At 35.2% G+C, this 24268-nt stretch overlaps 1 protein-coding gene across 4 annotated transcripts in view; it reads right to left on the bottom strand.

The window, feature by feature from the left end:
• Positions 1 to 24268, bottom strand: part of SESTD1 (SEC14 and spectrin domain containing 1) — a 147354-nt gene that overhangs the window by 36005 nt on the left and 87081 nt on the right. For all 4 annotated transcript variants that reach the window (XM_060621978.2, XM_060621977.2, XM_060621979.2 and 1 more), the window contains 4 exons: positions 17166 to 17279; positions 15441 to 15538; positions 12333 to 12388; positions 9678 to 9889 (listed from right to left, as the gene is read on the bottom strand). In XM_060621978.2, the coding sequence (XP_060477961.1) occupies positions 9678 to 9889; positions 12333 to 12388; positions 15441 to 15538; positions 17166 to 17279 (480 nt within the window). The remainder of the gene's footprint in view (positions 1 to 9677; positions 9890 to 12332; positions 12389 to 15440; positions 15539 to 17165; positions 17280 to 24268) is intronic.

The following is a 24268-nucleotide window of genomic DNA, read 5'->3' as shown; positions in this document are numbered from 1 at the left end:
CTGTAAATAAAGATAAATTTATTGTATATGCAATAAATATGGGGGTGAATGTGTCCCTCTGAATTATTATTTTCACACTCTTTGGGTAAACAACCAGTAGTATGATTATTGGATCATAGGGTAGTTTTATTTTTAAATTTTTGAGGATCCTCCATACTGTCTTCCAGAGTGGCTATACCAGTACAAGAGGGCTCCTTTTTCTCCACATCCTCACCAACACTTGTGGTTTCTCGTGTTTTTGATTTTAGCCATTGTAACAGGTGTGAGGTGACATCTCATTACAGTTTTGATCTGCATTTCCCTGATGATCAGTGAGGTTGAGCATCTTTTCATATGTCTGTTGGCCATCTGTAGGTCTTCTTTGGAGAAATGTTTGTTCATGTCTATTTTTTAATTGGATTATTTGTTTTGGAGTGTTGAGATGTGTAAGTTCTTTATATATTTTGGAAACTAACCCTTCGTTGGATATGTCATTTGCAAATATCTTCTCCCATTCAGTAGGCTTTTAGTTTTCTTCATTGTGCAGAAGCTTTTTATTTTGATGTGGCCCTAATAGTTTATTTTTGCTTTTATTTCCCTTGCCTAGAAAAAAATGTTGCTATAGCTGATGTCAGAGAAACTATTGCCTGTGCTCTCTTCTCAAGTTTTTATGATGTCAGGTCTCACACTTCGATCTTTAATCCATTTTGAGTTTATTTTTGTGTATGGTAAAGAAAGTGGTCCGGTTTCATTCTTTTGCATGTTGCTGTCATTTTCCCAACACTATTCGCTGAAGAGACTGCCTTTCTCCCATTGCATATTCTTTCCGCCTTAGTTGAAGATTAATTGACCATGTAACTGTGGGTTTATTTCTGGGCTCTCTATTCTGTTCCACTGACCTATGTGTCTATTTTTGTGCCAGTACCACACTGATTACTACAGCTTTGTAATATAACTTGGAAGACTAGAATTGTGATACCCCAATTTTGTTTTGAAATCTTGAAAAAGACTGCTTTAGCCGTCTTGGGGTCTTTTGCGGTTACATCCAAATTTTAGGATTGTTTGTTCCAGTTCTGCAAAAAATGTTGTTGGTATTTTTGATAATAGCTACATTAAATCTGCAGATTGCTTTGGGTAGTATAGACATTTGAACAATATTTGTTCTTCCAACCCATGAGCATGGAGTGTCTTTCTATTTCTTTGCACCATCTTCAATTTCATTCATCAGTTTTTCAGTTTTCAGGGTACAGGTCTTTCACCTCTTTGGTTAAGTTTATTCCTAGATATTCTGTTTCTGGTGCAACTGTAAATGGGATTGTTTTCTTCATTCATTTCCCCTTTTTACTTTTTCATTATTAGTGTATAGGAATGCAACAGATTCTGTACACTGATACTGTATCCTGCAACTTTACTGAGTTCAGTTATCAGCTCTAGCAGTTTTTTGGTGGAGTCTTTAGGGTTTTCTATATAGAATGTCAGGTCATCTGCAAATAGTATTTTACTTATCAATTTTTTTTAGGTTGTCTAATTACTGTGGCTAGGACTTACAGTACTTTGTTGATAAAAGTGCTGAGAATGGACATCCTGGTCTTGTTCCTAACATTAAGGAAAAACTTTGTTTTATCACCATTAAGTATGATGTTGGTTGTGGGGTTTTGATATACTGCCTTTATTACACTGAGGTAGGTTCTCTTTAGGCCTGTTTTGTTGAGGGTTTTTAACATGAATGGATATTGTACCTGTCAAATGCTCTTCCTGCATTTATTGAAATGGTCATATAGACTTTATCCTTTTACTGATGTGTGGCCATTCACTCTTTACAAAGTTTCACATCTGTATTTTACAGGAAGATCCCTGAGGTTCTTAACAAAGTCCCTGAACTGTTTCATTCAATATTTTAAAAAATGGAAATAAAAAGAAGAAAAAAAAGTCTTAAGGACATTTATGTAAATATTTTTAAACAATTTTCCATTTCCTTTTGGGAACTCAATTCTCATTGATTGCTATACATTACGAATACAGACATAAAGATAAATATAAAATGCTAAGGGTGGAATGAAAGCCTCCCAAAAGTTTTTAACTATTAATAATGCATTACATGTTATTTTTAAAAATAAAGTATTATTTAAACATTTAAACTATGATTTTAGAATATTCTACAAACAAAAAAAGCAGATTAATATAAATCATAACTGAGGAAAAACAATTCATTAGCATGAAACTTCCAAAGAGTCATAAATTTAAAAATAAATTTTAAATAAAGCATACATACACTTGGTGCAAAAAATGTTACATACTCAAGTGCACATATAGTTTTAATGTATGCTGAAAGTAATTTTCCTTAGTATGCAACACCAGTAATGTAGACACAGTAAATGTATGACTATTTCTAACAAAAACAATGCAAATGGAGGTTGACGCCCTAGTAAACAAGTCTATTTAAATGCATTAATGATGGTAGTTTGCCAAACTAGGCTATAAAACTTAATTTTAACCAGGATATCTTGCTCAATCTGAATATTAACTTACTGCAAAAACAGTTTCATGCCCAATCCATATCAATGTGACCCCTCAAGTGGTTACACTGATATGCAAAGTATAACCTTGGAGATGTGTTCTTTTAAAAAAATTTTTTATTTAATTTTTTAAATTTACATCCAAGTTAGTTAGTATATAGCGCAAAAATGATTTCAGGAGTAGATTCCTAAATGCCCCGTTTAGCCCATCCCCCCCCCCCACAACCCCTCCAGTAACCCTCCGTTTGTTCTCCATATTTAAGAGTCTCTTCTGTTTTGTCCCCCCCGTTTATTAGTTTTTGTTTCCCTTCCCTTATGTTCATCTGTTTTGTATCTTAAAGTCCTCATGTGACTGAAGTCATACGATATGTCTTTCTCTGACGAATTTTCCTTAGCATAATACCCTCTAGTTCCATCCATGTAGTTGCAAATGGCAAGATTTCATTCTTTTTGATTGCTGAGTAATACTCCATCGTGTGTGTGTGTGTGTGTGTGTGTGTGTGTGTGTGTGTGTGTTTATCCATTCATCCATCGATGGACATTTGGGCTCTTTCCATACTTTGGCTATTGTTGATAGTGCTGCTATAAACATTGGGGTGCATGTGTCCCTTTGAAACAGCATACCTGTATCCCTTGGGTAAATACCTAGTAGTGCAATTGCTGGGTCATAGGGTAGTTCTATTTTTAATTTTTTGAGGAACCTCCATACTGTTTTCCAGAGTGGATGCACCAGTTTGCATTACCACCAGCAGTGCAAAAGAGATCCTCTTTCTCCACATCATTGCCAACATCTGTTGATACCTGAGTTGTTAATGTTAGCCATTCTGACAGGTGTGAGGGGGTGTCTCATTGTGGTTTTGATTTGTATTTCCCTGATGATGAGAGATATTGAGCATTTATTCATGTGTCGGTTGACCATCTGGATGTCTTCTTTGGAGAAGTGTCTATTCATGTCTTTTGCCCATTTCTTCACTGGATGATTTGTTTTTTAGGTGTTGAGTTTGACCAGTTCTTTATAGATTTTGGATACTAACCCTTTATCTGATATGTCATTTGCAAATATCTTCTCCCATTCTGTTGGTTGCCTTTTAGTTTTGCTGATTGTTTCCTTCGCTGTGCAGAAGCTTTTTATTTTGATGAGGTCCCAGTAGTTCATTTTTGCTTTTGTTTCCCTTGCCTCTGGAGACGTGTTGAGTAAGAAGTTGCTGTGGCCAAGATCAAAGAGGTTTTTGCCTGCTTTCTCCTCAAGGATTTTGAAGGCTTCCTGTCTTACATTTAGGTCTTTTGCCCATTTGGAGTTTGTTTTTGTGTATGGTGTAAGAAAGTGGTCCAGGATCATTCTTCTGCATGTTGCTATCCAGTTTTCCCAGCACCACTTGCTGAAGAGATTGTCTTTATTCCATTGGATATTCTTTCCTGTTTTGTCAAAGAATAGTTGGCCATACGTTTGTGGGTCCATTTCTGGGTTGTCTATTCTGTTCCATTGATCTGAGTGTCTGTTCTTATGCCAATACCATACTGTCTTGATGATTATAGCTTTGTAATACAGCTTAAAGTCAGGGAGATGTGCTCTTAAAATCGACCATGACAAATATTTGCAGAGGCCAAAAATGCATGTGACTATATAACATTCTTTCCTAGCCAGGCTGTTTTCTAAAGGCTGCATGAGAGAATATGTGGAAGACTGTGGGGTCAAACCGGTCAGAAGCACATGTCAAGCAAATGTCAAGCATCTGACCTGAAGAACTGGGAGAACTGGAGCATAGCCTCCCACTGTACACTTATGCAACTAGGAGTGTATCCTATTTTCCATCCATGATTCCTTTTTCTACAAAGGAAGAAAAGCACATGGATGATCTTAGAAAGAACATTTGCAATGCTGGCAGTAATTACTACCAGAGTAAATAATGAGAATAACGACAGCATATTTCAGTGAAGTGGCATCAGCTCCTTCCCAGAGCACATGAAAATCTAATTTTTAAATGTAGTAGCAGCAGCAGCAGCATGGAGAAGAACCTCTGCATACCACATGAACTCTTAATGCTACCAATTTAAACTGTGGGGAATAAATGATAATTACATTGGTTATTACCTGTCATAGAGTTTATCTATTAGAGCTATTGATTTCTCTTTCATAATGCTGTCAGTAATAAGACAGTAAAAAAGAAATTTGGAAAAATTCAATTTTCACTAATTTAACATAAACAGTGATACTCAACTTTATGATTATCTTTATACAAACAAAATTTTTTTTTTCATTTTCCCCAAATTTGCAAGACTATAGACAGTACAGTTTATGCTCTGTGTATGCTGACATGATCAATACACATGACTATATAGCTACATTTACGTAATCACTCTGGCTAAAGAAATAAATTTTTGCCTAAGATGTGACCTGTGAAAAATAGCAGAAACCATTACATGAAGATTAATGTTCTATCCAATTAATGTGTAACTCACATAAAGAAAATGAATTGTAATAAAGGTTATTTGTTTTTAACCATAATCTCATTACCATCATCACCATCATAAATATCATCACCTCCCTTCTCTAGTTTCTTATCCAATTGAGCTAGTCCATCATTTTAAAAATGCATGTGCCACTCTGTTTTTTTATCATACCCACTGATCCCATGTAGTAAAGTATAAATGCTGGATGATCCCATCACCTGTGTTCTCTGTGCCTGCACCTCAACATCTAGCTAAGAATTGATAAGGTCACACAATAAGCCAGAAAGTTTCTGCCATAAATCCAAGATTAACACCAACTAAAAATACAAGTACAGTTGTGTGGTAATTTTACTCTTCCAATTCTCACAAAGAAAATTTTGAATTCTCTCCACTTTTATTTTAACCTCATCCTCTTCAACCACCACTACCTACTCCACCTGCAAACCTGTACCTCTAAGCAAATTGCCTTTCTCTGTCTTACTTTACAGAAAAAAAGAACACATCACACAGGAACCCATTCATCTTCATGACGTCTGACTTGTACGGAGGCACCTCTGGATCCATCCTACCCACCATTCCTCCTGTTACAATGGAGTTCTCCCTGTTCTATTCTAAAGCTAATCCTTTCAACTGTGCTTTGGAAGTCTATTCATTTCTACTTTGTCAGGAACTTGATAGTATTAATTATCCTTTCTTTCCTGTATATTCAACCCCTCCTTCCAAACAGATACTTCTTCCTGGTCTTTAAACCTCTTACAGCTTTCCACATTACTTTAAAAAGATAAACAAAATTATACCTGGCCCCTGTTGTGAGCTGAGTTGTGTTCTTCATAAAGTTGAAATTCCTACCCTCAGTACTTCAGAATATAATCATACTTATCTGAAGACAGGGTCTTTAAAGAGGCAATTAAACTGAGATTGAAAATATATAAACAAAATGAAGATGTTACGGCCCTAATCTGACTAGCATCCTTAAAAGGAGGAGAAATTTGGACACAGACAGGTACAGAGGGAAGGCAATGTAAAATACAGAAAGATTCTTGGCACTGACAAGCCAAGAATCTGGGACAGATTCTTCCCTCACTGCCTTCAGGAGGAATCAACTTTGCTAACACCTTCATCTTATTAAACTTTTAGCCTTTAGAACTGTGGAAAAATAAGTTTCTGTGGTTTAGGCCACCTGGGCTGTGGTACTTCATTACAGCAGCCTTTACCAAATTAATACCACCCTTTTTCTATCACTTCTAGGCATTGCTATTTCTCATCATTCCCTCAGAGACAAAATTCTCAGTGAGTTGTCTACACTCACTGCCTCCTTCACCACACTTCACTGTCATTCCAAATTCACTCCAGTGTGCTTCCAGCCCTCCATGCTTAGGGATCACCCGTGGCCTCAATCTTGTGCATTCTAATGGACATGTTAAGCTGTCCTTTTATTCCATCTTTTAGAGCATTCCACAGGGTTCCTGAGTCTATCCTGAAATGCTCTCTTCCCTTGGCTTCCATGACACAGAACTCTTACACACTTTTCTCCTCCATTTCTGGCCAATCCTTCACTGCCTTCTTTTCAGGAATATGCTCCTCTATCTTGTCATTAAATGCTGGAGTTTCTCAAAGCTCAATGAAAAAGACCTCTTCTCACCTAGTCTCAGCACTTTCCTCAGGCAATTCTCACCCACACTAATGCTTTTAACTGCCATTTATACATGATGACAAACAACTAAGTGATCAGCCCAGACCTCTCTGATTTCTGGACCTGTTTGGGACTACCCTTCTAATTTTTGGTGTCTCAAAGTCACCTCAAATTCAACGTGTCTAAAACCAAACCCATGTTTCTCACGCCCTTTTCCACCCACACTTAAACCCAGCGTTCCCTAACTGGACAAGACTACCCATCAAGTCTTGCAAGCCAGAAAAATGATTCATCTCTGATTATCTTACTCTTACTCCCACCACTCTCCTTGGGGCTTGGTACAATTGCATTTTTACTCACCACTGTATTCTACCTAGCAAAAAGTCACACTACTGTAGACATTCATTTTTTAATAAGGGAACAATAGATACTATTAATAGAAAACTCATTATATGCTAGACACTAAACACTTTATAAACATTATTTTCTTTAATCTTTGTGTTTTTTTTTAATGTTTATTTATTTTTGAGAGAGAGAGAGAGCGCGAGCGAGAGCACAAGCAAGAGAAGGGCAGAGAGAGAGGGAGACGCAGAATCCGAAGCAGACTCCAGGCTCCGAGCTGTCAGCACAGAGCCCGATGCAGGACTTTAACTCATGAACCACGAGATCATGACCTGAACGGAAGTTGGCCCCTTAACCGACTGAGTCACCCAGGCGCCCCTATTAAGCAGGTATTATTATTGTTGTTGTTATCCTCAGTCTACTGAGTAGGAAGCTAGTGCACTGAGAAGTTACACTTCCTTCCCAAGAGTAAACAACTTGGAAGTAGTAGAAAAAGGTGGACCCAGATCACTTAGGTCAGTTATATACCACTATGCTATTCTATCTTTATGGTTTTCAAAGATACTCTCAGGCTACTTGGCTGAAGTGTACCTGGGTTTAATACTGTCTATAATTTACAAATATATTACACAGAAAAAGTTGTCCACAATTAATGTATGCTTGGAAATCTTCCCTTTATATGCGGCTATCATGAGAAAGACTAAATTCTTTTGCCTGAAATTCACCATCCTCCATGATCCAACTTCCCCTTCTTTTCAAGTCGTTTTCGCTCTAACACCCTGATGTTCCTAGTCAGGGGTCAACAAACTACTGCCTGCAGGCGAATTCTGACTACCCACTATTTTTGCAAACAAAGTTTTATTTTAGCATAGCCACACATTTGTTTACATTATGTCTACACATTACAATAGAGTTAAATAGCCACAGCAGCTCCAAGAACTGTACAGTCCACAAAGCCTAAACATTTACTATTTGGCCCTTTATAGGAAAAGTTTGCCAACAACTGAACCAGATATATAGACTGGACTCTAGTGCAATGGAGATAAATATAATGCTACCATTAATCAAGCACTGGGTTCTTTCAACAAACCTTTATAAAGAGGTCTTGTTACCTCTGTTTTAGTTAATGAAGGGAAGAAAGGGAAAGAAAGGGAGGTTAAAAAAAGAAGGAAGTCAGGGGTGCCTGGGTGGCTCAGTCAGTTAAGTGTCCAACTTCAGCTCAGGTCATGATCTACCGGTTGGTGAGTTCAAGCCCCGTGTCGGGCTCTCTGCTGTCAGGGAGGAGCTCACTTTGGATACTCTCAAAAATAATAAAACACATTAAAAAAAAAAGGAAGGAGGGGCGCCTGGGTGGCGCAGTCGGTTAAGCGTCCGACTTCAGCCAGGTCACGATCTCGCGGTCCGTGAGTTCGAGCCCCGCGTCGGGCTCTGGGCTGATGGCCCGGAGCCTGGAGCCTGTTTCCGATTCTGTGTCTCCCTCTCTCTCTGCCCCTCCCCAGTTCATGCTCTGTCTCTCTCTGTCCCAAAAATAAAAAATAAAAAACGTTGAAAAAAAAAAAAAAAATTAAAAAAAAAGGAAGGAAGTCAAACTGAGGCTCAGGTGCGTGAATAATGTGATCATGATCACACAGTAAATAAGTGGAGGAACTGAGATTTAGATCTTACTTGTTGACCATGCTTTATGATTCAAAGGCCAAAAACTTCCCATGGTGACTTACTGCTTCCTTTTTCCTCAACAGAGTTTGGGATTTCATACTGCTAGTATTTATTCATGTTAGTCTTTCCGCTGCACAAGGTGCCAATTCTCCTTTAAAACCTAAAGGAGGTGCCTGGTGAAGTCTTTACATATTCTTGGAGAAAAAGCTCAAGTATGCTAAATCTTCCTAGATTACCTACAGCCAGAGGAACAATCCTTCCTATATAAAGGCCCACACATTTCAGTCATACCCTTGAACACTTAAGACTTTGTCCCCTTAACGTGATGATAGCAAAAACCACATATACCGTTACATAATTCTATAGAAAACCCACCAAATGTCTTCTACATAATAAGCACTTAAAAAATATTTACCTTATGAACGAATTAATCTAGATAAAAACATTGGGACATTTCAATGTGGGATTTTTTTAAGTAAGAGATTTAAGATCTATTTCTTAATAATTCAACAGATAAAAACCAGGATGTGGTCTAAGTAACAGAAATGTCTTAGTATTGAGTTTTAGTATTTTTAGCCTATTGTTTTAACAAAAATTTTAAAAGGAACTAAAGATTCATAAGTATTAAATACATTTAAAGGTTTCTATCAGCATTAAAAAATAATGAAATTTCATACTAAAATTCCTTATATTACATGTCATCATTTTGCTAGGAAAGAAGAACTCTCCATAATGCCTAAATTAACAAAAAAACAAGTTATTAGAAATTAAGAATAAATCAATAATCAACAATAAAATGTTATTTATTGCAAGAATACAGAGACCACAATGTTTCCAACAACTAGTTATTTTTAAAGTTCATAATAATAATGTAAGATGTATGCTCAATGTCATCACTGTAGAAATAATATAGTTTTAATGCAAACGCTATTTGTAAAGATATAGAGAAAATGATTTTAGTGTGGTTTGATATGACTTAGGTTCTCTACATAGTATAAATAAGGCTTAGTATAAAATCAGTCACACAGGAAAAATTATTTCTTAAAAACTCTAGCATTTACAATTTTCAAAAGTTAAACATATTCAAATCAGACACCTACCTGCATTACCTTCTGCTGAATCTCCTCTAACTGTGTACGCTTACTACGTTGCCTACAAACTTCCTGGTAGCGAGTATACTGCTCTCTCAGTGAATCTAATAACTTCATAACCTGTGGCTGGGCCAGCAGTTCATCATCCATAGGAGACCATGAGACCCCTCCATCTGAGCCATTAAATCGACGCTGCTGTAATTCGGACAACAATTCATGCCCTTTATGAATGAAAGATACACAGTTATAATTAACATCCATAGAGAAATACAATTCTTTTTTATCACTCTTCTCCATTCTAATCCTTTATTTTTAGAACCTATCTGCCTATATGTCTGCCTAACTATCTACCAGGTTATAAGTACTGAAGTGCAACTTTTAAATTTATATAGAAATGAGTTGGAAAACTGCATATATGAATATTAACATACATATAAACTATACATATGCTATATACCATGAATGTATATACTATATATGCTACACTATTTAGTAAAGATATTGTTTTCTAAAGCTGTCATTACATTCTTTGTTATTTGTGGATTCATTACTCAGGAAATTATGCCAACCAATCCTCTTTCCCTGTAGAACACAATTACGCTCTGAGATTTCTGTATGATGGTAGTAACTAGTATGTTCTATCTGATGATACTAATCAATACTAAGCAGGATGTTGTAGGATTTCAGTATTAACCCATACCCTTAATCATAGCACCTAAGACAAAAGCTAACAGTGTAATAACGTGTATGATTATGGGGAGAAAGCTTTATTACTGGTATGAAATAAAATTTAAATAATCTGTCTATAGGAATCTCTATAATTATTAACTGCAAATCATGATGGGCCACACCAGTGTCAGAATTGTATTCATTGTTATTCAATTACAGCAAACTCATGTAAAGAAAATGCATTCATGCATGAGAAATTAAAATTGCAGAATGTGCAATATCTAAAACTGTAAATATATTAGCAATTTTAAAAGTGAATAAATCACAAACTGTTTTTCCAGGATAATACTATTTCAATTATTAGACAAGGACCAAAAAAATATGCAGATACTTTTAAATTCTCTTAATCTTTATTCAGGGAAACATCCTAAACTTAAATGTCTTTAAATATATGGAAACAATTTTTATTATGATTTGAAGGTATTTCCAGTTTCTAAAAGATAACCAAAATTATTCTAAACTTCTCTATTTTTATACTCTCTTCCCATCCCTACTTTAAGACTTAATAGCAGGGGTGCCTAGGTGGCTCAGTCAGTTAAGCATCCTACTCTTGATTTTGGCTCAGGTCATGACCTCACGGTTCAGGACTTCAAGCCCCAGGTCAGTCACTGCATTGAGTGTGGAGCCTGCTTGGGATTCTCTTTCTCTCCTTCTCTCTCTGCCCCTCCCTGGTTTGCACACACGCACGTGACTCTCTCAAAGTAAATAAACTTAAAGAAAAAGATAAATAAACTTAAAAACATTTAAGAGTCAATAGCATATTAAAAAAGAACTTAGTGGCATATAAAGTTAATTTTAAAATACAAATTTAAAAAGTTCTTAATTCAAGGGCTTCAGTAGCTTTGAAAATGTTAAATAGAAACACTGAATTACATTTTAAACCTAGAGTAAGCCATATTTTTACGGACAGTCTACTGTATCTGCTAAACATGTAGCAATTCAGAGATTACAATTATTTCTTTGTTCTCTAAGGAAGTAAGATCTATACCATACTGAAAACACTTGGCACAACTGAATCAATACAATGGAGATATTTTGAATTTATTTCTTTACTCTTCATTATGTTTTATAATTAGAAGAACAACTGCTTCAAAGACTTTTGCCAAGACTCTACACACACACACATTTATATATATATATATATATATATATATATATATATATATATATATATAGTTTATACACATACACATGTGTGCACACACACACAAAGCCACTAAGATCGAAGTAATTTATTTTTCTGCTTTTACAATTGATACCCTTAATGTTTTCCTTATGGAAACATTTCCATTAGAGGAGCAGTACCACATAATGATTTCAAAGACCATACTTTGAAACCAAACTGCCTTGGTTCAAGTCCCAACTCCAGCATTACTAGCTGTGCAACTTGCATAAGTTACTAAGCCTTTTTTGCCTCAGTTTCCCCATCTTAAAATTCGGACAATAGTAACCTGTTTTTAGTGATATGGTGATAGATGGAGTTTAACAGTTACTCTTCATGAGCAAGTTTTTCATATCCCTAAGCCTTGGCCTCCTCGAGTACAAAACAGAGAAAATAGTAACAAATTATCCCAAGAGATCATTAGGAGAATAAAACATGACAATACCTAAAAACACAATCTTAGAACATAATGACTATACAATAATGTCACAGCAATCCAATGAAATAGAAACTTTTATCTCTATTTTACAGATAAAGAAGTAAATACAAATATTTCAAGGGAGAAATAATTTAACTATTTATCATTATTAATACTTTTTAAAAATATTGTGAAGTATATTAACACAGTTAGGTTAAACCAAAGAGCAGTTTGAAATTCCCAAGTTTCTATTACATAATACATGCTTAATCAATGTTTATTTCATGAACCAATCAATATACAATTGGCTTATTAGATTATGATTATCACTGATACACACATTTTTTCATCTTACCTGTCTGAAGAACTGTTTCAGGATCAACTGATGGAAGAAAGTTTAAATCCACAGACCTGACAAACACCAAAAGAATAATTTTTTAAAACAATATTTCTATCCATGCAACCTAAGAAAACTTTTTATATATACATTATCAAAACAAGAGAGTAGAGTATGGAAATGTGAAGCACACTATTCTACCAGGCTAATATCCTTAAGCATTAAAAAACCAGTTAGAGGGGCACCTGGTGGCTCAGTCTGACTTTGGCTCAGGTTATGATCTAATGGTTCGTGGGCTCGAGCCCTGCATTGGGCTGTGCTGACAGCTTAGAGCCTGGAGCCTGCTTCAGATTCTGTGTCTCCCTCTCTCTGGTCCTCATCTGCTTCCACTCTGTCTCTGTCTCTCTCAAAAATAAATTAAAATGCTAAAAAGAAAATTTAAAAAAAAAAGCCAATTAGAGATGGAGTGCCTGGGTAGCTTGGTTGAGCATCCAACTCCTGATTTCAGCTCAGGTCATGATCTCACCGTTTGTGGGTTTGAGCCCTGTGTCAGGCTCTGTGCTGACAGTACAGGACCTGCTTGGGATTCTCTTTCCCTCCCTCTCTCTCTCTGTCCCTCCCTCTTTCTCTCTGCCTCTCAAAATAAACAAAATTAAAAAGAAACCAATTAGAAAATTAAATACTAGTAGCCCCCCAAAAGTCTGCGATAAATCACAAAATACACTACTTGGAAAAAATAGTGTATCATTATAGTATTATTTCAAATATATCAAAGGAATCCATTTTAGTATATTCCCACCGCATATCTGTTCCAAAATGAGATGTGTGACTATATAATAACCCAGAAATGTTAACATTAAAAATGTATGGAGCCATCCTCCAAACATTTACTTATCTACAGCAACCTCTGAGTGCTGCACATAATCTCTAATATTCATGTGTGTGTGCATCCTCAAGCAGTTGTACTCTCTTCCCTGTACTAATTGGGTTTCATTTGCAGTTGGACTATGCCCTGTATTTTCCTAAACAATATAAGGGAAGTAGAAAATGATAGAAAGATAGGGTACATACAAATCAAAACCTAGGTAGAACCTTGCTGCTGGAAATGACAGGTCCTGCTCTAAATCTTTCACTTTTGCCAATTAATCTAGGCCCTCACCTCTTGTGTAGCCAGGATGCTTCCTGAGGAATGACATTAAAAAAGTGATGAAAATTTGTAAGAGGATGGACTTGGTTATCTGGCATTTAAAAGAGACTAGGCAATAACACTTGAGCTCCTTGGGGAGGAAATGACAAATACAAGATTTTATTTGATACTTCATATAGTCATGCAAAACAGCATTTCCCAAAACACTGAATAAGATATTATTGGGTGGAGAAAAAGGGTTCCCATTGGCATGTAAGTACAGGAAGTTCTAAGAAACAAATAAGCAGGTTTCTTTACGAGAATGCTTTCTCAGAACCAGTCATTCTTAGAGAGGGAAACATGGTAAACAGCATTAAGCTGTGACCATGAACCCACTTTCAACAGGGACCTTCTTAGAATGTCTTTCCTTATGAATATGACTTTAAGAAACTTCAAATTACTCTGGTGGACTATTCAAAACACAAGAGATTTGGCTAATTTTTGTCAAGCAACTTCTATGACATTTTCAATTCCTAAACCATAACATACAGTATGTGTGTTATCTATACACACACGGATAGTTACACATGTAAAAATTTTATATTTTATATTTTTATATGGTATCTACAGGGCAGTAATGTTCCTAAATGCTTGCTGTGACTTAACTAGATTTCCATTCAAACAATTTGTTTCTATATTTTTACTCTGCTTAAATCAAGATTTGGTGTTAAACTCCAACCTTCTCACATTCCTCTTACCTTATTACCTCGATTAACTGATATGTGACTACATTGTATTCATGGAATAAGAAGACGCATTTTATCAAGGTTCCATTATATTTTTAAGATAAGATTCAAAAGATGTAGACAAGGAAGAGTACTGACTCTTTCAAATTTCCTAATGAAAAATTACTGTTCTGGGGCACCTGGGTGGCTCAGTCGGTTGGGCATCTGGCTTCGGCTCAGGTCATGATCTCACAGTCTGTGAGTTTGAGCCCCGCGTCGGGCTCTGTGCCGACAGCTTGGAGCCTGAAGCCTGCTTTGGATTCTGTGTCTCCCTCTCTCTCTGCCCCTTCCCTGCTCACACTCTCTCTCTCTCTCTCTCAAAATAAAATAAAAACATTAAAAAAAAAAAATTACTGTTCTAGTTACCACTTTGTTGATAGACCAGAAAGGGTTAAGAGTTTTTAACTGGGGAGAGGGATCTGGCCTACCAACAAAAAATGAAAACTGTTAAGATTGTAAAGTTCAATGGAAATCCGTTAAAATGATAAATCTAGTCAGTTACATTTACAGAATACAACTGAACAATTACTTCACCCAAGTGTCATAAAACACTAAACTCCCCAACTTAAACTCATGAATATCTTATTTTACAAGGACATAAGAGTTCTAGAAGGTAGGCATTTAAGAACTAATGTATTTAAATAAGGCTATAATAATTTTATTTCAAGCTGCAACCTTTTCTAGACTTCACAAAGTAGAACTCTAAAATGAAAATGGTTTCATTTTGAAAACATGTTCTTGCAAATGAATTTTTCAGTGTCAGAATAAAGTAAATACATTACTATTCATCAAAAAGTCTTTTGTAGAGGGATGCCTAGATGGCTCAGTTAGTTAAGCGTTCAACTTTGGCTCAGGTAATGATCTCATGAGTTTGAGCCCCACGTCGAGCTCTCTGTTCTCAACACAGAGCCTGCTTCTGATCCTCTGTTCCCCTCTCTCTCTGCCCCTCCCCAACATGCACAAGAATGCTCTTTCTCAGAAATAAACATTAAAAAAGAAGTCTTTTGTAGAGAAACTTTGATTCAAATCAAGAAATTTTACATGTAAAGCAAATTCTCATGAATTAATAAATTTAATTCAACCTTTGTATGTCAAATTGATTGGAGAATTGCTTACCTTAATTCTTCTAGCTTGCATTAATAACTGATGTATCTATCCTTCATCAGGTTAATCACAGCTTTGCAAAGGTATAATTGCATGACACTAGCCACCTACCTCTCTTTCTCTTGCTGACTTCCTTTATCACCTCCATTGTTAATCAAAGCAAGTTCATCTAGTAATGATGTAGATTCCTTTGTAAACTTCTCAAAAACCTACAATATGAGATTTTGTTAACATATTAAGAATAATCTTAAAGTTCGTGTTTACATAAGGATTTTCAGTTAAGATCAACAGAATTAGCCAGGCAGAATTCCCTTTCCTTCTCTTGATGTCAGTTAGTACAATTCAACCACCAAAACACAACAACTTAAGGAGAGAAGACAAAATCCCTCCTAGAACAATGAACAGCTTCAATGGAGAAGAAATTTTTAAAATTTAAATAGAGTAAGAAATTATTTTTATTCCTCAGACAAGTTTATTTTTATTCCTGTGTTTCATGGAGAAACATCTGCACCAGTGACAGTTTTAACTACATGAACATGATTTAGACCAGTACTCATCTTCTAATTCCAGTTAGAGAACGTTTCTTTATGTTTTTCTATCACCAATCCATACTAGTTGCATATATTAGTTAAAAAGTTTTATATCTAAGCATGTAGGAAAGAATAAATTAGTTATAATTTTAACATTTAAGTTTATTTATTTTGAGAGAGAGCATGCGCCTGGGCACACACAAGCACGAGGGAGAGAGGGGCAGAGGGAGAGACAGGGAGACAGAGAGAATCCCAAGCAAGCTCCACCCTCAGTGCAGAGCTGAACATGGGCTCGATCTCCTGACTGTGAGACCACAACCTGAGCTGACATTAAGAGCCAAACGCTCAACTGACTGAGCCACCCAGATGCCCCTTAACATGGTTTCTTAAAATATTTCTAAAAAGGGATTTGGTGAAGTCTGTTCTTAATAAAGGGGATACTCATTTGTCTGGTATCACTGTCCAAATAAGATGGAAATTGGTTATCCATTCTGAAATACCCAAAAGTTTGTTATTCCTCAATAAACTTAGCAGCTGACCCTTGAACAACATGGTTTTGAACTGCATGGGTCCAAATTGATACACAAATTTTTTTCGATAAACATAGTACAATATTATAAATGTATTTTCTCTTATGATTTTCTTACCATTTTCTTTTGTCTGGCTTGCTGTATTATAAGAACTTGGTATATAATATGTATAACATACAAAATATATGCTCATCATCTGCTAATGTTATCAGTAGAGTTCCAGCCAATAGTGGGCTGTTAGTAGTTATGTTTTTGGCAAGTCCAAAGTTATAGACAGAATTTCAACCGTGGAGGTCCCCAACGATTAACTGTAATCTAAACTGACCTAATGAAAAGTTGTTCTTTTAGCCCCCAGCAGCCCCCAACAATGCCATTATCATGCAGAGTAGGGCAATTTCAGCCTGGCCAAAGATACATTTTCAGATACCAACTTTAACCTGTCAAACTGCTTTTCAACTCAAAATGATGTTTAAATATCTCTAAAGATGGTACATCAACTAGATTACCTCTTAGGAGAATATGCTACTCTGTTATTCTACTAAAACATTAACGATTTTGACTAGTAATAATACTGCTATAAATGACAACACCAAAAGCAAACCCAAATGTGACTCCAGAGTTATCTGCCTTCAAGCATTATGCTATCATGTGATATGCAATATATTTTATTTTTATAACAAAGAACAATCTGTACTGTAGTTGATTAAAATGATAAAGTTACCAAAGTATGTCTTATTTGTATGTAATAACATTTCATCTCATGGTAATATACCAACCAGCCTCTTATTTAACCAGTCCATGTGATCATAGGTGAGACTCCCACCAAAATCTTCTGTTAACTGGCACGGTTCTATATAACGAGTCAATTTATTGGCAGACACTAAAATAACCTACAAAAGTAAAAAGAATATTTAGTAAGCCAATGTTAAAGGCCATGAAAGTAGTAAGGAGATAAAATCAGGTTAAAATATGCAATACTGTTTCCAGATGATGATATGTTATCATGTATTTAATTAATACGAGATTTAATACATTAATAGAAGCATTTAAATTAATCCAATAAACTGTGGATATCTAAGAAATAAACTATCATATACCATTTATTATACCACTTACAAAAAAAACAAGAGACACCAGCAACTCAGATGAGATATTTTCAAAATTTTACCAATATTAATAACTTCTTGGTAATAAAAATCAATGCCTTTGATACAACATATTCAGCAAAAAATTTTCATATGGCCTTAAAATTAGCTAAGCACACTAAAGTGACAAGCACAAATGAGTAAGTCTGGCAATCAAAAAATTATACACTTTCAATTTTCTGTAACATTTCTTTGATTATATATTAACAAAACATGTCCTCCAATGGAGTAAAATTCAGGATAACATAAACTTAAAATTGATGTGTTAAAGTGATAATCTTTTAATGCTAAACTTTAAAAGATTTTAAGTATAAATTAGAGAATGACCTAAGAGATCACTGTGGCACCAAATAAAATTCCAATGAAGATATACAAGAATATAAAATAAAACATACGTATGAGAGAAAGATATTCAAATGCCAGTGTTAATGCAAAAATGATACATGGAAATTCTAATCTACCCCCAAAAAAGATGTGCTAAGAAAAATGTGTTTAATGTGTCCAGCTAGAAAGAACACCATTCACACTCTAACAATAACGAAAGCCAGATAATCTATAAAATTATAACTTTTGTAGAACTTCTCAAAGAGCCAAGGTCACAGAGAAACCAACTAGCCTGAAAATGAAGAAAAGACAGCACCATAGAATGGTGGAAAGGGAGCCTACAAAGTGCCATGAGCAAAGTTTTGGGGGATTATGGAACTCTTCTATATCTTGACTGTGGTGAAGGATTTATAACTATATGTATCTGTCAAATCTCATTAAACTGTAGGCTAAAAGGGGTGAATCTTACTACATGTACATTATTCCTCAATAAAGCTAACTTTTTTAAAAAGTAAAAAAATGAAAAACAACATAAGAAGAACTTGTGGACAAACTACTAGAGAAAGAAAGAAGGAAACGAAAAATTTAGAAACATACCCAATATGCAAGTGGGGTACATCCACACCATGTATGAAGTTATAATATAAACACTAAATGAGGGGAAATTTACCCAAACTGCTAACTGCTTGGTTAAAAGGTGGGGGGAGATAATCTTAGTAAGGTAACAAAACCATGGTATCAAAACTTCATAAAACTATCAGAGAAAAATTGATTCTACCATAATTAGACTTTATTAAAAAATTGGTATTGAAAACAATGTATTAAGTGCAAACTAAGAGCCTTAAATGTTTATATTAGCAAAAAAAAAAAAAAAGGGTAATGAATAATGAGCTAAGTAACCTATCAAAGAAGTTGGGGACAGGGGGGTAGTGGGGGAACAAAAGAAAAAATTCAAAGATAATAGAAAGAAGAAGGTAAAAAATAAGCAATTAATAAAGCCAAAAGTTGTTCCTTGAAAAAACTAAAATAAAATCAACCAATTTCTGAGATGACAAAGCAGTAAGAAAAGCACAAATATGTAGCAATACAAGTGAAAAGAACACAGCTACATTGGCAGCAGTGGTTTAAAAGATAGTAGGACACAGAACAATCTTGTGTCAATAAGTATGCAAGTTTACAAGAAATGGACAAATTCCTATAAAAAATAATGTATCACAATTGACATAAGAAAAAAACACACCTATAACCAATGAAGTGAATCACTAGACCCCATTTTCAGGAATCATAGCATTAGTGGTAATTTTAGTATTGCTATTCTAAGATCACTTGATAAGGAAGAAAGCGAATGATTAATAGAAGACATTCTAAATTCTCCCATTCCTGAGGTCCTTGAGAAAGTGGAATTCTGGAGAAGGAAGACACAACAAGGAAAAAGTTCCCCTTATGCTCTTCAATTTGAATTGGAAGTATCAATTTAAACTCATGATATCTTTCAACTTAAATAAAAACACACACACAATTTTTCTAGTTCTAACCATTAACAGGTTTAGAAATAATGACCAGTTCTGTAGAAATGCACACCTCTAGTATCCAGACTGTTACCTACAAATACCATTTCCCTCTAAAGGGAATCAAGGCTCTTTGAAAAAAAGGCCAATTCCAGGTCTTAGGGCTAGAAACACAAGATGAGCTTAGAATATCTTCTCATCCAGATATCAAGAATGGCATCAAAGACTACTAGGATTGTGCCAAAGGTCTTGAAAAGGTTTCCACTGGCCAAAATTGTAACAATTTGCATGTCAATAAAATTAACAAGTGCTATATTTTGAAACATTAAGTATGTTTAATCCAATGAGCTCATACTGATACAAAAGAAATGACAATCATTGGACTACAATGGGGAACAAATTTACTGAAAACCAGCAAACAAAGGGAAACAGGCATTTCTCTCAACTTTCATATACAAACCATACTACTGGGTAAACAAATAATCAATGAAGGTAAGCTTCTCATTACAGAAGTATTCTAGCTAATAAATGAAGAAAGAAGAACAGAACTAGATCATTTTAAATCTTTAATAAATCCACGCATTAAACATAAATGGCTGCTAACATCACAAAAAAAGAAGACAACTATTATGAGTTTCATGATCAAGGAACACATCACCACCAATGAACAGCCTTGGAAAAAGAAAACATGAATCTAATCAATTCTCTAAATCCAACTATCAATTTATGGAAATACAGAGAATCAAAAAGGCAGAAGAATATGTTAAACTACACCACGCAGATGCTTGCTGCCATGAAAAACTATAGGAAAAACAACAATCTGGTCTCTTTAAGAGACATAAGAGAAAGAAAAATTGATATTAAACAGCTTTATTTAATGAATACAGAATCCCACAACCAATAATAAGAGAAGTACATATTCTTTTCAAGAAGCATTTAATATTTAAAAACTTGACTGTGTATGAGGCCATAAAAAAAAAGCCTTGGTATATTTCAAAGGAACTGATAATATTCTTTCACCACAATGAAAAAAGTTAGAAATCAATAATCAATCAAATCAGAAATCAATCAAATCAGATTTTAAGACTGTATCTACTTGGAAAGGGATCTCAATCAATCACAATAAGTTGCCACTCTTTGGATCCTGATTCAAATCAATCAGTCAAATAATCCATGCACATGCATGATTTATATATACATTTATAAACAAATTTTAAAGTGAGATATATAATTCATATATATTTTTTATATAACTAAATCCTTTTATAACATTTATTAAGTAATTATAAACTTAAAACCAACTGGCTCTTTGATATTAAGGAATTGTTTCTTTTAAGGTAGAATAATGGTATTAGGTTATATTTTTTTAAAAAGACCTTTATGTTTTAGAGACATATAGTAAAATATTTACAAATAAATTCAAATGTCCTCCATTTCCTTCACTACAATATCTCCAGTCTTCCTTGACAGAAGTGGATTAAGGTAAGGAGGGGGCAGGATGGACCATGGAATGATGATTGCTGGAACTGGGTATAGGAATTCATGGAGTTAACTATAATATTTTGTGTATTTTTTATGTGTTCATAATTTTTATAATAAAAATACTAAAAGCCTAAAATAAATATAAATCTCTCTTTTAAAAGAATCCTTCCAGAAAGAAAATGCCCCACCAGTCTATGAGTGAGTTTTAAAAATCAAAGAACAGATCATTTTGATCTTAAACAAATGCTTCCAGAGAACAGAAATGCAGAGAACAGTCCCAACTCATTTCATGACACTGGCATAACACTGATACCCAAGGACAATGTGGGAAAAGAAAAGACCACAAGGACTTGAAAATATCAAGTATTAGCCAATATCAAGCAAGGCTGTGGAGGAGTAAAAATTCTTATACACTGCAACTGGATATGTAAATTAGAATGCCTCTTTGGAAAGCAATTTGGCATTATCTTAAAAATTTGAACATTTCTATAACCTAGGTCTGGTGAATCTGCAAAAAGAGAAAACCTTATACATGTTTTACCAGGAGACATATACAAAAATTTTTGTAGCATATCATTCATAATGGCAAAAGAATGAAACAACCCAAATGTCCATCAACAGGAGAATAACATAGCAGAATAACATAGTGGAATGACATTCACCAGTGAGAATGAATCAACTACATCCACTACAAGAGTATGCATGAATCCTATATATATGATGATGAATGAAAAAAAGCAGATCAGTGAACGTTAAAATCATACCATTTTTAAAAGCTCAAAAATAAGTGAAACTAAATACAATATTTAGTAACAAATAATATCTTTAAATGGCAATTCTACAGATACAAATATAAAAGAATTATAAAAGGTAAACATTCCCTATTTTCTTCTGAAGATTTTGTCTTTCACATCTAAATTAACACACACACACATACATACAGAATGAGAATATGAACAAAGGATGGATAAATACAAATAAGTTACCTTTATTTCAAAGAATGGAGATTTGGGTTCTTGGGATGGGCTGTGGGTAACCAAGTGTTTATTTCAGTATTAAGCTTCATATATACCTACATGTTTTTAAAAAGAATATGTAGCAAATACTGTATTTAAAAACTAAACACAGAATCAAGAGAAGGGAACAACTGTCAGTAGCTGACTGAAGAAAAAGCTAACTTCTGAGGCAGCAAGCAGGGAGGTTACAGGGAGAACAAAGGGAGATCTAGAGATGGTAGTAGTAAGAAAGCTGAGGGGGTTTATATGCCTTTTCTCCATTTAAAAAGTAAAAGAAGGGTGCCTGGGCGGCTCAGTCAGTTAAGTGTCCCACTCTTGATCTTGGCCTGGGTCATGATCTCCAGGTTTTGAAATCGAGCCCCGCATCAGGCTCTGCACGGAGGATTTTCTCTCCCTCTACCTCTCCCATGCTGGGGTGAGTGTGTGTGTGTGTGTGTGTGCATGTGCACGTGCTGTCTCCCTCTCTAAAACATAAACAAACATTTACTAAAAAGTAAAAGAAAAGACATAGAACACCAAATTACATTTTTGGTTAGTTTAACAGCAGCAAACTATATTATACCCATCCGTTTTAAATGGCAATTAATGCAATCTCTCTTGCACAAGTTTAGCATATCTCAATTTCACAGTCTTCCTGTTTAGGTAATAATAAAAGCTAACTTAAATATCTCTTAAAAATTTTTAATGTTTACTTATATTTAAGAGAGAGAGCGCAAGTGGCAGAGGGGCAAAGAGACAGGGAGACAAAGAAATTGAAGCAGGGGGTGCCTGGGTGGCTCAGTCGGGCGTCTGACTTCAGCTCAGGTCATGATCTTGCAGTTCACGAGTTCAAGCCCCACGTCGGGCTCTGTGCTGATAGCTCAGAGCCTGGAGCCTGCTTCAGATTCTGCGTCTCCCTCTATCTCTCTGCCCCTACCCCACTTGTGCTCTGTCTCTCTCAAAAATAAATAAAAACATTAAAAAATTAAAAGTTTAAAAAAAGAACTCTCAAAAATAAATAGACATTAAAAAAAAATTTTAAAAAAAGGGGCGCCTGGGTGGCTCAGTCGGTTGAGCGTCCGACTTCAGCTCAGGTCATGATCTCGCGACTTGTGAGTTCAAGCCCCGCGTCGGGCTCTGTGCTGACAGCTCAGAGGCTGGAGCCTGTTTCAGATTTGTCTCCCTCTCTCTCTGTCCCAACCCATTCGCATTCTGTCTCTGTCTCTCTCAAAAATAAATAGACATTAAAAAAAGAAAAGAAAAGAAAAGAAAAGAAAAAAAGAAATTGAAGCAGGCTCCAGGCTCCAAGCCATCCCCACAGAGCCTGACATGGGGCTTGAACTCAGACTGTGAGATCATGACCTGAGCTGAAGTCAGACGCTTAACCGACTGAGCCACCCAGGCACCCCAAAACAAACATCTTAAAGAATTTTTTTAAATAAAATAAACATCTCAGAATAAAAAGAACACAAAATCTTTTCTCTTATTGAAAAATCTGTCACAGAGGGCTTTATTTTATTCTCTTGTTCTAACGCGGCTTCTTTAGACTAGAGGACAGGCATGACGCTGAACAGTAAATGTTAAGTGGCGTTCAGGTCACAAGAACCATCTCATCTTCCAGCAAGTTCTTCTGGGATCTAGACAGATATTTCCACAAGAGCAAGAGTAAACACAGTCAGCTCCCACGGAGGGCCTTTTCCTTTGTCCAAAGTGCCTAGCAATCTATTAACTAGATATACACTAACAGTGAAAAAGAAATATGTATTTACTCCAGGAAGAAATACTGCTTGCTAAATTAAGCACCAATTCACATCTGAAAAGACACCTGAATAGAAACGAATGTAAAATATAATGAATAGTCTCTCTGGTCTTCTACTCTGCCTCACCTGACACAATATTCTATTTGAACATTGAAAAAATGTCTACTGAAAAATCCCTTTCATGTCCCTCTTATTATAATTTAACTTTTAATGATGTTATTCATTTGTTCAACATTCATTATTTAAAAGAGTTAAACTGATTAGAAGTATTATTTATTAGAAGCTATGTGTTCTAGTGCTGGGAATATAAGGATGGATAAGATATGTTTCTACAAAGGAAATGACCTTTTTATTTCTGCAATATTCTACAGAGTTGTTTTCATAAAAAGAAGTAGATTAAAGTTTTCTGATTTATTTCTACAGCCTTTGTTAAAAATACTCTAAATAAATCTAAATATTGTTGCAATAGCACAGAGGGACCAAAGTTTTACTAGAATATCCCAAATGATTTCTAAATACCTTTCTTAGGTTAAACACCATTATAATGATTTAATTGTAAGGATACTGAGCTAGGAACCAATCACTCCAGGTTTGTGCCTTAGCTCTGTCACAAATTCACTGACTTTGTAGAAGTCAGCCTAAAGGAACTCACTCCAGGCTATTTT

Source organism: Panthera onca, chromosome C1, assembly GCF_046562875.1.
Source record: "Panthera onca isolate mPanOnc1 chromosome C1, mPanOnc1 haplotype 2, whole genome shotgun sequence".
Classification (NCBI taxonomy): Eukaryota; Metazoa; Chordata; class Mammalia; order Carnivora; family Felidae; genus Panthera; species Panthera onca.
Note: the sequence above shows the minus strand (reverse complement) of the source record. Positions and strands in the feature narration are given on the sequence as shown.